This window comes from Hypomesus nipponensis, chromosome 2 (assembly GCF_054491055.1).
Source record: "Hypomesus nipponensis isolate SF chromosome 2, ASM5449105v1, whole genome shotgun sequence".
Lineage (NCBI taxonomy): Eukaryota > Metazoa > Chordata > Actinopteri > Osmeriformes > Osmeridae > Hypomesus > Hypomesus nipponensis.
Window position 1 is genome coordinate 9,767,725 of NC_140362.1, and position 18,159 is coordinate 9,785,883.

General features: G+C 42.4%; 1 protein-coding gene and 1 long non-coding RNA gene across 2 annotated transcripts; one reads left to right on the forward strand and one right to left on the reverse strand.

Moving 5' to 3' along the window:
• The first annotated feature begins 1,072 nt into the window (after positions 1 to 1,072).
• On the forward strand, positions 1,073 to 17,960 carry dpy19l1l (dpy-19-like 1, like (H. sapiens)). Its single transcript, XM_084704530.1, has 22 exons — positions 1,073 to 1,665; positions 1,984 to 2,008; positions 2,116 to 2,203; positions 2,292 to 2,429; positions 2,628 to 2,748; positions 3,151 to 3,244; positions 3,498 to 3,555; positions 4,072 to 4,163; positions 4,544 to 4,643; positions 5,353 to 5,430; positions 6,379 to 6,465; positions 6,791 to 6,850; positions 6,946 to 7,026; positions 9,174 to 9,275; positions 9,479 to 9,550; positions 9,904 to 9,977; positions 10,186 to 10,213; positions 10,676 to 10,795; positions 13,613 to 13,787; positions 15,199 to 15,298; positions 16,331 to 16,456; positions 16,596 to 17,960. The coding sequence occupies exons 1-22, from the start codon at positions 1,449 to 1,451 to the stop codon at positions 16,765 to 16,767; spliced, it is 2,208 nt and encodes a 735-aa protein (XP_084560656.1). The 5' UTR covers positions 1,073 to 1,448; the 3' UTR covers positions 16,768 to 17,960.
• Positions 14,285 to 16,247, reverse strand: LOC146300691 (uncharacterized). The gene is made up of 2 exons (XR_014766545.1): positions 15,938 to 16,247; positions 14,285 to 15,029 (listed from the first exon to the last, which is right to left on the reverse strand). It is a non-coding gene; the product is annotated as an uncharacterized LOC146300691 (long non-coding RNA).
• Positions 17,961 to 18,159: the final 199 nt, after the last annotated feature.

Here is an 18,159-nt window from a genome sequence, read left to right on the forward strand (position 1 = left end):
GTCTAAGGAGCTAAACGGCTAAATTTGTCTCTTTCGCCTGATTGTCGTTGAAAAATCTCCGATTTGATTGTAGTTTGTGCATGTTCAACATGGATTATAGGTCGAAAATTGAATGAACGAGTACTTATGTCCTGTTGATTTCTTACATGGTGAGTCGTTGTTGCCCATAACACGCTAGCATTCTGCTACTGAATGCTGATTGGTTAGTAAAGGACTGATACGACCAGAGCTCCCGCTTGATGGCATCCGAAGCGGAATCAGAATGTCGAAGCATTAGCAACATTAGCAACAACATTAGCAAGCCAAAACTCTTTCAAGCATGTGTATTGACAGGGAGAGCCTAACCTGTCAGCTGTGTTGTCGATGCCCTGAGAGAAAAAAGTAAGTGACCAGAGCTTGCCGTCAAGCAGTAGCTCTGGTCGTACGATGTGTATGACGTCAATGACATTTTCAAAAGCTTTTTAGAACAGAAAGGCGACTTTCAAAAAATCTAAAACCCAGCAGTGTGTATTTTTTTGGCCTCCCCTTTCGAATTCAGAATTCAAATTACTGGACAAAAAATTATATCCTGAGAAAAGTGGATTTTGAGGGGTACCGCTCCATAGACCTCCATTCATTCTGCACTCGCTCGTTAGCGCGCTCACATGGAATTTCAACCAGTTCAGAACCCGGAAGTTTCCCGAGAGTGGCAGTTCTCTCCATAGATATATATAAACACTAGATGTTTCGTCCGCGTTACTGGACAACGGAGTCGAATCCGCACATGGCGGCCATCTTGCCACAGGCAACTCGCTCACCCATAACATTGTGTTGATGCTACATGTACTTTTTAAATGACCATAACTTGCTCAATTTTCAACCGATTTTTAAACGGTTTGGTTTGTTATCAACGTCAGAGATGTCGCTATTCCACTGCATACTTATGAATAATTCTGTAATTTTTTAAAAAATTAATAGAAGTATGCAGTGGAATAGCGACATCTCTGACGTTGATAACAAACCAAACCGTTTAAAAATCGGTTGAAAATTTAGCAAGTTATGGTCATTTAAAAAGTACATGTAGCATCAACACAATGTTATGGGTGAGCGAGTTGCCTGTGGCAAGATGGCCGCCATGTGCAGACGTTCTAGACACCGCTGTAAGACATCTAGTGTACATATATATCTATGGTTCTCTCTATATTAGACATTCTCTGATAATACCAACTGAAGTGTTCGTTACCATGGTAACTACAAAGGCGTGAAGTTTGTAGTATCTTGCTATTTCCAGTTGGGGGCGAGTTTTCACAAGATTTATGAGACACTGAAAGAGTGAACTCACAACATCATTGCCCAGGTGAAGAAAGAGCAGCAGAAGCCTGAGCTGTCGCTACTAGGTACAACTGTGCACCAACCTAGGAAACAGCCTTTCAACTGACCTCAGACTCATTATTTTCACTCATGAAAACATGGTGGTAAAAACAAGAAAACAAAACGTGAAGGATCAGGCGCCCCAGGCAAGCGACAAAGACAGGAGTCCGCTTATGACGACAGGCACTGGGAAAAGTAGGCGAACTGGCAAAGATGGCAAAGGGACCTCTTTCAACAGCTTGCTGCAGAATAAGAATGGATTGTTCCCTGGGCATTCATTAATCAGAAACAAGCTTGGATTCACGCTGGCACTGGGTACGTGTCACCACCAGCAGCTACTGTAGCTAGATAGCTAACGTTAGCAAGCTAGCTAACGCAACGACGTTAGCTGGCTAGCTAACTACAAACGTGAGTGAGTTACGGTATCGGACTATTGTGCAGCAACAAGCTAGCTAACCACACTTGGCATCTTGCAATTGTACTTTCTACTGCTGAATGCAATCAACATTTAGAAATAAGTCATTTGCATTAGCTTGGTTCAGGACTCTACAGTACCTTAGCTAGCTAGCGGGAAACATGTTTGGCAGTTTTAACTGGGTTCATAGTTTAAAGTTTTGTCTTGTTTATTCACAGCTGCTCTGGCTGGATACCTCCATTGGTAAGGAGTTTGCAACCTGTCGGGAAATTCTCTTCTTTGTCCCTTAATCGTTACATTATAATGTCATTATAATTTTTTTGAAAATCTGAAAGTTTCAATTTTTGTAGGTACCATCTCACACACCTTTTTGAGAATGACAGACATTTTTCACACCTGTCAGCCTTGGAGAAGGAAATGGCCTTTCGTACAGAAATGGTATATCTGACAGAAAAATGGTATCTAAACCTTAAGATTCTCTTTTCCTGCATAGTTTTCATGGCTGACAATTCCACTCCTGTTGCAGGGCCTATACTACTCCTACTTCAAGACTATCATTGAAGCCCCGTCCTTCCTCAGTGGCCTGTATCTGATCATGAATGATCATCTAACAGAGTATCCCCTGGTTATAAACACACTAAAGCGGTTCAATCTCTATCCAGAGGTAAAATAATGTAGTTACACCTTGCTAAAACGAGCTGCCATTTCTTAAGCCTATATCTTTCTACTTGGTGTACGGTATTATGCCTGTTCTATAAATCTTCGAATCGAAATGGACTTCTAAAATGAAAACTTTTAACAGTCTTTGTAGTAGGTTTTCATCCTGTCTCTGTTTCACAACCACCCCTCCCCTGTTCCCTAGGTGGTCCTGGCCAGCTGGTACAGAATCTACACGGGCACAATGGACTTCTTTGGACTCCCTACTAAGATGTGTTGGTCTATCAACAGAGGGGATGGGTTGGCCCCTGTCGACAGCTGTGAAGGTTCTTGCCAATCTCTTTTGTTAAAATGTGTTAATATCTTAGTGCAGCTATAATCTCAATATCTTCATAGGCACTCCAAGGACATGTAGTCTTGGGGATTTCACAATGTCTTCATTGAGTATTCAGGCACAACTTTTCTTGTGTTGAAGGTCCTATGGGCTACAGTCAAAGATCCCTACAGTATCTATCTTTCTTTTTTTGTCCAATGACCAATAGTACTGTTCTGATCTTCTGTAGGTTTTGCTATGCAAGAATGACCCCCTCAGTCTAGAAATGAAAATAAATAGTCTTCCGGCTAAAGTTTTCCACCGTGTGTTTGCATGTCGGTCAATGTAGGAAGGCTGATATTATACAGTCTTATTCATTCATTCTTTAATCATTCTCTCTATCTCTCCCTCTCAGGTTTGGGTGACCCGGCCTACTTCTATGTCACTTTTGTGTTTATTTTGAATGGCCTGATGATGTGCTTGTTCTTCCTCTATGGAACCTACCTTAGGTAACCCTTCACTTTTGTTACTGTTGTGGGAAAATGTGTATGGTCAGTCAACTGTGTCTGGTTTCTCTTGCAAATCAATGTTGGGCCTGGATCATATGCTGTACTGACTGTACTATTTGTATGACGTTTTGGATAAAACCGTCTGCTAAATTATTGTAATGTAGAATGTAGATGCACTTGGAAGAAAATGAAATCCTCTCTTCATCTCTACCCTGATGTTGTTTTTATCCTTCCACTCTCTCGCTCTCTGCAGTGGGAGCCGGCTGGGTGGCACAGTTACGGTCATTTGTTTCTTCTTCAACCATGGAGAGGTGAGTGCATCACACACACACACACGTCCCCAATGTCACTGCCCTGTGGAAATGTACTTCTAGAGAATCAGGCTGGCAACACCACCATCCATCATAGAGACTCACAGTCAGTGTTTGCCAGGCTGAGTGCTTCCCCACTGCCTTCAATACAGTCAGCATCTCACTCTATTCCTTATCCAGATCAATACATTGACATTTCTTCAAACCCTCAGCTCTGCTGCTCAATACTTGCCCACTTGCGTCTTTCACCTCCTGCTTCCTCAGTGGATTGATATTTTGGAAGTATCTCTGGCATTTAGCTTTTTGCAGGTGAGGGTGTCAATGTACCCTCATGGCAATGTGGTCTGATGATGAGTAAAAGTGTGTAGCCAATATGAGTATGCATCCGTAAGTGTATACAAATAGCTTGCCAGTTGTCATCAATTGCGTGTTCTAGAATTCCCTTCCCACGCATCTGTGGCAGGGAATGTGTTGACGCAAATGGGGAGTGTGTGACGTGTTCCCCCCGTATCACAGAGCACCCGTGTGATGTGGACTCCACCCCTGAGAGAGAGCTTCGCTTACCCCTTCTTGGTCCTGCAGATGTTGCTGCTCACTTACATCCTCCGGTAACACCGTCATCCCTCTTTCCTCCCATTCTTTCTCCATCCCCCCTTTAATCTCTTTTGAATTCCCATTGTAGTAGCCTGCAGATTTGCTGTACTGGATGCAGTCACATCTCCTTTTTGTCATATATATTTCACTGTGACTAAATGATCTGACATGCTCCATTCCCACCTGGGCTGCTGTGTGTATCTGAGTTAATGTACCTACCATTCTTAGTGTGTCTTTATAGTGAAAATAGGTATCTAAATAAGCATAGGGCAAAATTTGAAAATACTGACTGTGTCATTGTCTTGAATGCATGCCCTCATATCTGCATTGGAGTACCTTTCATCCTTTTTTACGTTTGTCTCTCTATTTCCCTCTGTGTCTTTTCTCTCCCCAGGACCCGGAACCCGAGCAGAAAGGCTATGGTGGCTCTGGGGGTCTCCAGTTTGTTCTTCATGCTGCCTTGGCAATTTGCCCAGTTTGTACTGCTCACCCAGGTAAGAGACAGATTGAGAAAGAGAATAAAGAGAGGGTGTTTTCAAAGGAGGGAATCAGACAATGTAAATCTAAGAGAATGAGAACAAAATACAAAGGGATGGAGGGGATAATAAATAGTGTGAGAAGGAATGGAGAGGAGGAGAACAGGAGGGCAGAGGAAGAGAGAGAGATGGAAAACATCCAAGCAGAGAAAAATAACTTAAACAACACAAAAACATGTTGAAGTTGAACTGACAAAAGGTAGTCATAGACAAATGTATCATTATCAAAGGTCAGTCACACTTTCACAACAACAGAATGTGTTGGCATACATGCAACACAGAGAAGAGAGTAGACAACATTCCTCAGCTAGAAACTGTTTCCAAAAATGAGTCTTGGTACTGATACTTCAGCTAACAAAAGAACAGAAAAAAAACATTTATCTTTTATACCACAGCGAGGCTTGTCTAAGGTTTTCCAATAGTTAGATTAAGCCTTATACTTTTGTTAGTTCAAAGCAAAACGGAAAAACGGAAGAAGCAAATAGTGTGGATACTTTGCCGGAATGCATGGGAGAGATGCCATTTTGAAGACACTTAAAATATCTACTGTTGTGTTTTTCCAGTTTTGCTTATTTTACCAATTATGTCATATCCACCCTTCAATGCAAATGTCCCTACTAAAAAACAATATTCTGTGCTGATTCAGTGTTGTATCTTTGTGTTTTAGGTTGCTTCTCTGTTTGCATCGTATATCCTGGGCTACCTGAGTCCCACCAAGATGCAGTCCCTGCTGGTCACTCATATGGTAAATACTACGTCCTGCACAAGAAGAAAGGTCTTACTGCAATGACATACACTGTACATGGATTCTGGGAGCAACACCAGGAAACATACGGAAGTGTCCCAAGTGGACCATGTCCTTTGTTCTTATTTATCAACTATCTATCATGTCTATAATACAGTGTCCTTTCTCGGTGAGGAAGTCGACAAACTAGACAGGCTTGGGAACAGGGAGGGCAGGATTAATGAGCGTGGGTGTGCAGAGAAAATCCAGACACTGCATCCTTCCACGGGAAAAAGTGTGTGTGTAATTCTGGCCCTCTACATCCCTCTCCTCCACACTCCCTAATCCTCTCAGTGGTCCAGTCTGTTGGGCTGCAAGGCATAGCAGAGCTGGGGCTAGTGTGCTCCAGAGATAAGGAGAAGAGGGTCTTTTGTATGTGGAGATGGTCTAGATTTGTGTCAGTGGGGGACATATCATGGCTGTGCATTATTCATATACTGTACTGTCAAGAAAGTGGCAAGTGTGAAAAGACACGTTAACACGCAAGCTCTCACCACCATCTCAACAAGCTTCAGGATTGTGCTGTGGTTTATAGTACATGAGCATACACGGCTATGCCTTGGTGATTGTAAATTCCACTAGTTTTTTTCCTCCATGTAATCGTGTCATAGGTACGCAATGATGTCCGTGTTCAGCTCTTGTTTTCACTCTATTTAAAGCTTCTACTGTTTGTGATACTTTACATACTATTGCTGTTTATTGCATATTTAGCGTCCATTTTATGAAGTCCATTTGATAAAGCTCGTCCTGTTGCCATCCACTGTGGCTGAGAGATTTCAGCCACATGCATTGTGGAGATCTACATAGGCACATCTAATAGTGAAGTAAGTTGCTATAGAATCAGTTTGCAGGTGACAGAATGCTGGTTCTTTGCACAAATCACAAAGGCCTCCTCTCCACTCTGTCTAGATCACCCTGGGCGTTTGCTTCATTTTGATGTTTGGCAACAGCATGCTGCTGACCTCCTTCTATGCCTCCTCGCTGGTGTCCATCTGGGTGAGTGCGATCGGTCTGTCCTGGAAGCATGGAGGAGTTGGTGCTTAAAATAAATTTTTTTTTAATGTAAATTTTTTAAACAGATGGCTCTTCTGATCCGCTTTGTGTTGTACCAGAGTGTACCCTGAAAGAAAACCAACAAAATAAATTTGTTTTCAGAATTTTTCTGTTGATCTGGAGGATTAATGTTGGTACACAGGTTAATTTTATGTTTAATGTATTTTCTAGTGTTGATCCCTCAGTGTTTTGGAAGGGTGTGAAATGTCTTGAAGGTTCAATCGGGAGATGTTTTTAAAAAGTGACAATGTTTCTCCCCTTTTAACAGGCAATAGTTTCGTTGAGGCACCGATTTGCTGAAGCCTTCCAACCTGGCCTCATCACTTGGGTAAGGGTTCCTGGAGCGTCTTGAAATGTCCATCTGTGAGTGAGTGTGTGTTTGTGTGTGTTTCACCTAGTTAACTTTTCTGTCTGATCTCTAAGATGATGCAGGGCCTGACGTGGCTAATTTCTACGGTGATCCTCAAGTTCATGATGTCTGCCATTTTTGGAGCCTCAGATGATGTAAGTAAATGCAGTATATACACTCACCGGACACTTTATAGATACATCTCTCTAACTGCTCATTAACGCAAATATCGTATCAGCCAATCTTGTGGCAGCAACTCAGTGTTCAGTGTTTTTAGGCCATGTAGACATGGTCAAGACGATTGCCTGAAGTTGGAACTGGACCAAGCATCAGAATGGAGTAGAAAGGTTATTTAGATGAACATGGTATTGTTGTTGGTGCCAGATGGGCTGGTTTAAGTATTTCAGAAACTGCTAATTTGCTGGAATTTTCACGCACAACCATCTCTCAGATTTACAGAGAATGGTCTGAAAAAGAGAAAATATACAGTGGCAGTTCTCTGGATGAAAATGCCTTGTTAATGTCAGAGGAGAATGGCCAGATGGGTTTGAGCTGATAGAAAGGCAACAATAACCACTTGTTATAACCAAGGTATGTAGATGAGCATCTCTGAATGCAACAGCATGTCGATCCTTAAAGCAGACTGGCTACAGCAGCAGAACACCACACTGGGTGGTGGCAATCCTGTCAGCTAAGAGGAAACTGAGGCACCCAAATTGGATGATAGAAAACTGGAAAAACGTTGGCCGGTCTGATGAGTCTCGGTTGCTGCTGTGACATTCAGATGGTAGGGACAGAATTTGGCGTAAACAACATGAAAGCATGGATCCACCCTGCCTTGTATCAAAGGTTCAGGGTGGTGGTGGTGGTGTAATGGTTTGAGGGATATTTTCTTGGCACATTTTAGGCCTCTTAGTTACCAGCTGAGCATCAAATGCCACAGCCTACCTGAGTATTGTTGCTGACCATGTCCCTTTATGACCACTGTAGGGTTGAAGAAACTTTTATCATGCAATGTGACACGCGCAGGGAGCGGCAACACCAACTCAAACTGGTTGTGGTCATGACAATTAGTTCACTGAACTCAAATGGCCTCCACAGTCACCAAATCTTAATAGATAAGAGCACCTTTGGGATGGGGTGGAGATACGCATCATGGATGTGAAGTAAGGATGCACCGATTCGACTTTTTCAGTACCGATACCGATGCCTTTGTGTATCTGTCGATACCCGATACCTATCCGATCCCGTTGTTGAATTAATAATAAACTGTATACCTCCAACCTTATACCTTCCTTCCACCATGTGGAAAAGACTAAAGGCACCAGACTTTCCTAACTAAGACAAAATAACAGGTGTAATCTACTGCATTCTTATTTATTTGTTATTTAAAAAACATTTGTGCATTCAAAATGCGAAAATAGAATGTAATCAAACGTAGGGCCTGTTAAAATAAATAAAATGTAGCAGTAGAAACAAAATAGTGTATTGGTCAAACGTACAATAGTAATCAAACAGCAACCAAACATTGTAAACATGTAAAAATATTTGAATTCTTATTTGTTGTTGCTGGTGTTTAAACTATGGACGTTTTTAGCTTGAAGCATTGCACCGTGCGGTGTACAGCTGGTGTCCAACCAGTGGACAGAAACTTAAAAGCAACATGGAGCGAGCCAAAGAGTTGGCTGTGTGGAGATATTTCACGCTTGCAACGCCAACTAGTTCGTCGGCTGTTCGCAATGTCTGCAAAGTAAATGTCGAGGGGTGGTGGTATTACTGCAAAGTACAATAGTACCAATTTAATCAAGCACATCCAAAAGCACAATGATAGGAGCACGCCGAATGCGGGTCTCACAACGTGACGTTGCATATGCAATTTCGAAAATTCCAACTGAATATTGACCGATGGACAAAAACTATGCGACAAACGCTGTATGGCTTCAATATGTACTAATGAGAAGGCTAACAGGTAACACTAGCATGCTAGTAGCATTGCTTCGAGTATTATGCTTGCTGTGGGCACCGTCGGAAATATTTAGAACTCACGCGTGACTCATCTAAAGGTTGCATGGATCGGCTAAATTTTCCAATCCTCGATCCAGCTATTTTGTCAATATTGGGGCCGATGTCCGATCTTAGTATCGGATCGGTGCACCTGACAAATCTGAAATTTTTAAAATGTAGATTTGCATAACAAAATACAAGTTTACCTCATTAACTTAATGCAGAGATGAAGACAGAAAGACAAAGTGTAGAATTGTGTGAACAATGAACATCAGTGTCTTTGTCTCCTCCTGTGAAGGCTCACATCAGTGGTTTGATCAAGTCCAAGTTCACTAGCTACAGGGACTTCCACACATTGATGTACACCTGTGCTGCCGAATTTGACTTCATGGAGATTGAGGTGAGAGACCTTAAATTGAACTGCCTGGAGCACTTTGGCTCCGTTCCTGCTTGCTAGAAGTAAAATTGAAGCTTGATGAGCTCTTGTTTCCCAAAAGCCTGGAAAAGACAAATCATGTCCGCGGGATTTGGCAAGTGATGTGTGTGTGTGTGTGTGTGTGTGTTGAAAGAAGTATTGACGTTTATGAGATTTCTTTTTTGCAGACCCCCTTGCGCTACATCAAGACCTTGTTGCTCCCTATCAACATGCTTGTGGTTGCAGTCATTGCTGGAAGGGTATGGAGACACACACACCAGTCCTCATTGCAAGCTGTCGCCCTGATAGAAGTCAGGCAGCCTTCAAACATTCTTCATTGGACACAAACATTAATATCAAACTGTCACATTTGGACTGCCCAAGACATTGATCTCTGTGCCAAAACACTCAACATTTCCATGAAAGACCTGCTTTAAACAACAATAAAGACCGCTTTTGATTAAGCAAATATATACAGTAACAGTGAGATATGTTACTTTCCAATGCACAGAAAAGAGGTTAATGATACAGGCCACATATTGTAAATAAGAGGATATGGATGCCAGGTTAATTGGTTGCTTTTGCTCTTTGTCATCTTTGTGTCCCCGTTCAGACTATCCAGGATGTTGTGAGCTTCCTGAGAGGAGAGAGAGAATCTGTGAAACCTGAAGACAGTGACTCTGAAGAGTAAGTACAGGCCCTTGAATGACTGTTGCTGACCTGGTGTCAACAGACACACCACAATTATGAGCTTGACTCTTTGGGAACTCATTTTCTTGTGTTTTAGTAGTAGCAGTAATATTATTCTGGTCCGTATTCAAACTTTTCCACAATGAATGCACATTAAATGAATGGCATTAAATGGAAAGGAAAACCATTTTTTCTGTTGTTACAGTACTCCTTCAATGTTGGCAAAAGGAGAGGTAAGCATTGTGATGGTGGGGGCTCACTCTTGCTACTGGTCTTTTAGACCCACCCTTAGCCTGAGCATGTTTTGAGAGCTGGTTTAGACCTGCAACTCTCAAACACACTTTCACACCGTTGTACTGTGCAACCTCTAAGCATTACACATTATATGTCCTCCGTTAACTTTTTTGCCTTTATTATCATGCAATGTTCATTTCCCTTTCTTTCCAACACAGCTGTTTTCATCCATTCACAAAATCTAGAAATGATACAAAAGAAGTCATTTGTTTTAGATTTTAAGTGAAGATTTGATCACCTGTTTTCTCAACTTTCACTCACGCCTCTTTTTTTCTCCTCACCCTGCTCTTCCTCCACCCTCTTTCTTTTTCCCTCCTTCACACCCCCACCACGCCTCCGGGCTCTGTTCTCTCCCTCCACCTTGTTGTCCTTTGATGTGGACCTTCCTCCCTCTGTCTCAGCTGGTCTACCACAGTCTACAGCTGGTCGCATTCGCAGTCCTGGCGGTTCTCATCATGAGGCTCAAGCTCTTTCTCACGCCCCACATGTGCATCATGGCCTCCCTCATCTGCTCCAAACAGGTCAGCCTACTTCAGAACATACAAAACGTTAGCGCAGGGCTCGACATTAACTTTTTGAGGCACTTTTTTAGTAACGTTTCACTTGTCCATACACAAAAGTCACTTGTCTGGGTAAAGATTTATAAATTTATATATTAAAAAAAATTGTGTTGACGTTTCTAGTTTGCTAGCGTCGGCAGTGGTGTACCTAGCAAGCTTTAGCAGCATTTGTATTTGTAATATTCAACTGTAAAGTAGCTCAAGCACCCCTACATAAAAAAAAAATATATATATATATATTATTCTTTATTATCATTTGATGCTGGTAGTTCAGTGTTTCCCCTTTGTTAATTTTGTCGTGGCGGCCCGCCACAGCTAAATTTCTGCCGCCACGGTATCAGAAATAGGGCTGTACAAGATTTTAGGCAGTGTATCAGCAGTGATTGTTAGAGTGCATGTCGCAGAATAGGAAGGACGCGCTTCACAGCGCAGTTGAGATTGCGTGTGTGCGTCTTTGAGAACTGTAAGTCGTATAACTTATGTTTTCAGTTCATTAAAGCCTGTTATCGTATTAGTCTACAGAGGGCGGACAGACCTGACCCCACTGCTAAAAAAAATCCTAGGGGAAACACTGTAGTTCATGAAGAAAGGGACATCCTTAGTTTTTTCATTAATTCAATATTTTGCATAATAATACATAAATCTATTAGCATAATAATACATAAATCTATTAATTGTTATCAAGTGAAATTAGGGATTTATATTAGCAAGGGGGTTTAGCACCTTTGCAAGGCAGTGTATTCATGTCACATTCTAATTGGGGGCTGAGCACCCCTAGAGGTCTGATCCTTAGAATCGCCCCTGCTCAGACGCTCTCACACCAAACCTTGTACTTCTCACGCTGAGAAGGCAATGCAAACCAAGTAGTCCTGCTAACGTTGTAAACAGTAATGGACGAGGTGCAGGCCCACGGAGTGAAGCAACATAGACACGCAAACACCCGTGAAAGCTTGTCTCGCGGCCATTTCTCATATTTTAGATACAGTATAAGTTTAGATAGCTTGCAAATACTGAGAATAGCCTACCAAAGAAGAGTTAGCCAATGTCGTAGCGATGCTAGCTAACGTTAGTTTGCTAGCTGTATAACATTTCACTGGGTCTTACAGCGTTGCTTGAGTTACTGAATTTATTATGAAATGTTCTACTAGCCATTTGCCTACTTGAGCAAGTCACCGTTTTTTAAGCCCTGATGATGTAATTGTGATGACATATTAAATAATTCCTCTTTCAAGTAATAAGCCCCCGTTCAAGTGTTTGGCATTAAATTAGCTGCACGGTCTGTAGAGATCTTGGGACGAAGCCACTTATTTTGTGTTTTGCTAATGCAAGATTCGGTCAAACAAATTCTGTAAAATAGACATAATAATTGGAACATAACGTGAAGTAACATAGCATTTTATTTATTTGAGTTTTAACTTGTCCAGTGGGATGAGTAAAGTTCTCTTCCACTTGCCCTACAAAAAATCCACTTGTCCCGGACAAGCGGACAAGCCTTACTGTGCGTGTCCACTACGCGTCGGCTTCCAATTCATTTTCAATGAAACCGGGCGTTGACACTCGCGTACGCTCCCACAATGCCCTACACGAGCGTCAACGCCCAGTTTCATTGAAAATGAATTGGAAGCCGGCGCGCCGCTCCGCTGTAGTGGACACGCACCGTTACTGTGCGTACACACTGCAGACTTTTTTACCGCTCTGCACCGCCAGCCTTCCCACAGTGCACCACGCTCGGGGGCGTGTCAGACAGATTAATTCAGAGCTGTAGTTCTCTTAAATCACTGTTGTAGTTCGTATAATGTCATGGCAAATGTGCAGACAAAATATAACTTTTACACAAATTAAGCAAAAATCCGATACGCATTCTGGATCTGACATGATCTTATCTACAGCACACAATAGGTTATCTTTTTCAACACTTTTTTTAGGCCTAGTGAAAGATTAAATGCCACCAGCACTCTATGTACAGTAACGGGTCTTGTTCCGGCTGGAAAAAAAGATGCATCAGACATAAACTTTGACATATGTAACCTTTTATTATATTACTCGAAATCTCTGCAAATCAATCGCTAGATTATGACTTGCCACTACACATTCACTGTATGGATAGCGAGTGGCTGCCAGCCAGCATTTCAGCGTTGAATGTCAATCGTGTGCCGGGTGAGCTAGCTAGACTATGCAGCTAGCACAGAAGAAAGTTACGTAATGTGAAAAACTGAATTAAAGTACAAAATACAACACACCAGGGACGCCGACAACCTCAGCAACCCTGCGCCAGGCATAATTTTTTCTTGTTTACGTCTCTGTAATTGAACATAGACGTATCATACAAAACTGGGTATGAAGACACACATACGATGAGTTGCTCTTCCATCTTGAAATTGTCAGACCTAGAAATGTTTACCATGACCAACAGTTGCTACATTACAAGAAACAAGAAACCAACCCGATTGGCCGTTGCTGGCGTTTTTTGACGCTCTTCATTTACATAAAGTTGAGAAAATCCAACTTTCGCCGCCCCGCTCGCCTTCCCACAATGCCCTACGCGAGCGGCGACGTCCCGCTCGCCTTCCCACAATGGCATGGGCGGGCGTCAACACCTGGTTTCATTGAAAATGAATGGGAAGCCAACGCCCCGCTCTGCCCGCCCCGCTGCAGTGTGAACGCACCGTTAATGTCGAGCCCAGCCCGTTACAATACTAGATCATAGCTATCCTCACGTTCCTCCTCCTCACTGGGCTTGTGTTGGTCTGTCTGTTTGTCGGGTGTATGTGTTGCCAGTTGTTCGGCTGGATTGGGGAGAAGTTCAAGCTCCAGATGATGGTCTTCGCAGTCCTTTCCATCATGGCCATGCAGGGGGCGGCCAACCTACAGGCTCAGTGGGGCATCATGGGGGAATTCAGCAACCTCCCCCAGGAGCAGATGCTGGACTGGATCCGTGATAACACCCAGCCCGGTGAGTCACCAGTGCTGTTCCTCAGAGCATGAATTGACTCAGAACTTCCCTTCTTGTAGGCATTTGTGTAGATTTGACAATGTCTCAACAACATCGCATGAGCAGATCTGAAGGATCCCAATACATTGTGGTGACGTTCCATTTGGGACATTATAGGTCTGAATGGATTTCATATATCCAGGTCTTTTAAGTCAGTAGCAGCCGGGACTTTGCAGAGGCCTTCCATCTCGGAGCTCGAGGTCCCTCCCCTAAAGCCACTCAAAATGTATCTCCATCTATTATCTTATACCACTGCCAATAGACTGATTTATGTCTACTTTTAACTATAGCCTATATTCCCCAATGTGAGAGAAAAATAACAAAAGTTTAAAAATACACAATTGCGTCAGCACAACAGCAGCCTATTTGTCATTGTTCAAAACCAAAGACGGCGCTATAGCCTTCTGATAGTTCAGCACCAAGGGTAGCATCGCCACTATGAAAAAACACACAATCAATTGAGTGAAAGGAAAAAATTTATTCTTGACAATAAGGAAGCAAGTATATTTATTGTTGGTTGCTGGTGAAGACGTGCTGCTGCTAGCTACTTGCGGTAGTGTTTTGTCTGTGGAGATGCTGATAAAAGCTTCCTCTCTGGCTGTTCTAAATAAGTGTGTAATCTTTGGGTGTTTTTGTCGAGCTTGTTCAGACAACAGTTTAGTGCTGTGCTCTTGAGCACCGCTTGCATATTTTCTTTTACTCATGTCTTTACTGTCATCTAGCAAAACGTAATGATGTTTTAAATGTGCATGTTCAAGAATTGTAATGGCGTAGTAGTGCACGAAAGATACGCAAAAGCCATTGTTGCCAGATTTTGAGATTTTGATTTTATATATATGTATGAAAAACTATACGCGAATACAAGCGGCCAAAATGAGCTTTCTCCGCAGGGTGTCCGGGCTCTCCCTTAGAGATAGGGTGAGAAGCTCGGTCATCCGGGAGGGGCTCAGAGTAGAACCGCTGCTCCTCCGCGTCGAGAGGAGCCAGCTGAAGTAGCTCGGGCATCTGATTAGGATGCCTCCTGGACGCCTCCCTGATGAGGTGTTCCGGGCACGTCCCACTGGGAAGAGGCCCCGGGGAAGACCCAGGACACGCTGGAGGGACTATGTCTCTCGGCTGGCCTGGGAACGCCTCGGGGTCCCCCAGGAAGAGCTGGTGGAAGTGGCCGGGGAGAGGAAAGTCTGGTCCTCCCTGCTTAGGTCGCTGCCCCCGCGACCCGATCCCCGGACAAGCGGTAGATGATGGATGGATGGATGGATATGAAAAACTTATATATAACTTATATATATATATATATACATACTTTCCCAGCCGCTACTGCTTTTAGGGTACTCTACTCTGATAAGTGGTTGTTACTCTTCCTGTCTAACAGATGCTGTGTTTGCTGGAGCCATGCCCACCATGGCCAGTGTGAAGCTCTCCACCGGACGGCCCATTGTCAATCACCCCCACTATGAAGACGCAGGATTGAGGTGGGCAATGTATTGCCTGAAATCCATACCCTTACTAAGGACTTAGTACTAGTAGTTACTACTAGTACAGTGTTTCCCCTAGGATTTTTTTTAGCAGTGGGGGCAGGTCTGTCCGAACTCCCCCTCGGCCGAAATAAAGTTCTAACCCTATATTTTGGAGTAGGTCAATGTAATAGTCTAATAACAGTTGTAATATTGCATATATTTTTTTCCCTATTTTCCGTAAAGCAATACAGTTAGGCTGCTTAAAGTATGTTCTAAATGGCAGAAATATGCTGCCAATTAATAATTGACGTAACAACTTATTGTAAATGGTCAGTAGCCTAGCCTATCGAGGTACTCAAAAGCATGTACACTGTCGGCTTCATTTGATCTTGATAGGCTAAGCATTCTGTAGCAAATAATAACAATTTACCCACTATTAATTAAAACTACTTCAGCATAATAATGCACCTAAAATACAAACATGAGCAAGGGCAGCAATCGCATCAACAGAATGCGAATCAACAGGCATGCAATTATGCTAGCAGGGGAAGAATACAAACAACGAAAATCACCAGTTAACTTAAATTTGCAATAACTGTAGACTAATACAATAACAGGCTTTAATTAACTGAAAACACAAGTTATACGACTTACAGTGTCAAGGACGCACACACGCAATCTCAACTGCGCTGTGAAGCGCGTGTCCTTGCTATTCTCCGACATGCACTCTAACAATCACTGCTGATAGACGGGCTAAAATCTTGTACAGCCCTATTTCTGATACCGTGGTGGCAGAAATGTAGCCATGGCGGGCCACCACGACAAAATCAACATAGGGGAAACACTGTAGTAAGGGTATGGAAATAATTCATTATTGGGCGGGAAACAAGCATGAAGATACCACTGACGGCGATACAGATATGTGTCAAACTCAGTGTATGATTTCAGATATGACAACCGTCACCCCATCCCCCACCGTAGCCCCCCCCCCACACACACACCCCTACACACACAAAAAAGCATAATCCATCTATGCTATTCTTCTAGGGAGAGAACGAAGCTGGTGTACTCCATGTATAGTCGCAAGTCAGCTGAGGCGGTCAAGAGGAACCTGTTGCAGCTGGAGGTGGACTACTTTGTCCTAGAGGACTCGTGGTGTACACGTCGCACCAGGTGACTCAGCGATTCCTAGTCCTAATATTTACTGACATGGCCTGAAATGATTGGTGACCCTGACACATTAGTTGACTGGGTATGGTAAATTTGCAGAGGGGTTAAATATTAACCTGACCCTGTTGTTTGTCCAATGCAGGCCCGGCTGCAGCATGCCAGAGATCTGGGACGTGGAGGACCCCCAAAACATGGGTAAAGTTCCCCTGTGCACGTTCATCTCCAGAGACTCCAGACCTCACTTCACCACAGTCTTTCAAAACAATGTTTACAAAGTCTTGGAAGTTCCCAAAGCTGCTACAGACTTCAGATAACAGCAGGGCCAGTCCTGTTTTTAGCCATGCCTTCTAGTATTTTTCAATGGCTGGTGTGTTTTTTAATAAGGGATTATTCCTCTTTTTTGGTTGGTCAGTTTGCCTGTTAAAGAAGCCACTGACCTGTGCTGTTTGCTTCCTATTTGGTGAAGCTCTGGTTCTGACAGGGGAGGTGGTGATGAATCAATGTCCCTCTTTGTGTCATGAGGCTTAGGATGATCCTACCGGTTCTTCTTTGTGTTGCTACTTTTGAGAGCGTTTGTGTTCTGACAAATCTGCCATCAATAATGCTGCATTTTCAAAGGTCTGTTATTGTTGAATTTCTGAAATGTATTTTATGCTCTCGAGTATTGATCCTGTGGTGTTAAGTTTTCCCTGGTACTCACTGTTATCTGATATGATTATTGTGTGTAATTGTTCAGTTAATTGAACAAGCTATTGAAGCTAGGCTATACAATGTCAGTATTATTGAGAAGTTTTAAAACGCCCCCACTTTTGGCCTATTTTTCATTATAGAATACATAGCCTATGCTGTCAGCCAGGAACTATCTTAGAGGTACGTTGTAATGTGAAGCAATCTTTTCAAACTTGACAAAGGCTTTATTCATTTTTTACAATGATTTTAAGATTTCACATGTCATTATCTAGTATACATTTATGATAATTTATTGGTCGTAGCAATTTATTTGATAGCTTTATGCAAACCTGTGCTAATTGTTTTTGTATCGCAAATTTAATTTGTGGTATATTTTGTATGTTCGGTTTTTATTTTGTGTTTAAGAGCCTGTTCAGTGTGTGTACCAATATTGTTCTATGGCCTACTGATTTTAATTTGTTTGTATTTACAGTACACAGTGTTATGTTGTCATAAGTTCAATTCCTGTTATAACAGATAAAATGTTCTGGTTCATGTACTGTAAAGGATATCTGAAATGTTTACGAGGTAACACGTTACAACTAGCAGCAGTACATTTTGCCCTAAATCATAAGATACAGTATTTTTACTCTCCTTGGCATTCCTTTGAAACTCATGAACATTTATTTTAATTTTAAAAAGACTCGTATTCTGCGGCACAAGAAGGGAGTTACTGCACATTTGTATGTATTTGTAACATTTACCATAGCACTTGTTTTCCACAGTGGCATTTGAGCTAAAATAAAGTAATTGGACACAGTAAAATGTGGTGAGGACATACATGTTTACCCTTGTAATGCTCTTGCTTTCTCTTTCTTGAACCTTTAACATTAGGCCTGCCGTTCTAATACCGTTGCAGTATCATCCATCTATTTAACGGCATTAAAGTGTGCTGTCAACACTAACATTAAACAACGTATTCATGTGGTACTGTACGTACAGTATTGATGTGAAATGGGCAATAAGACCCTGTTAAT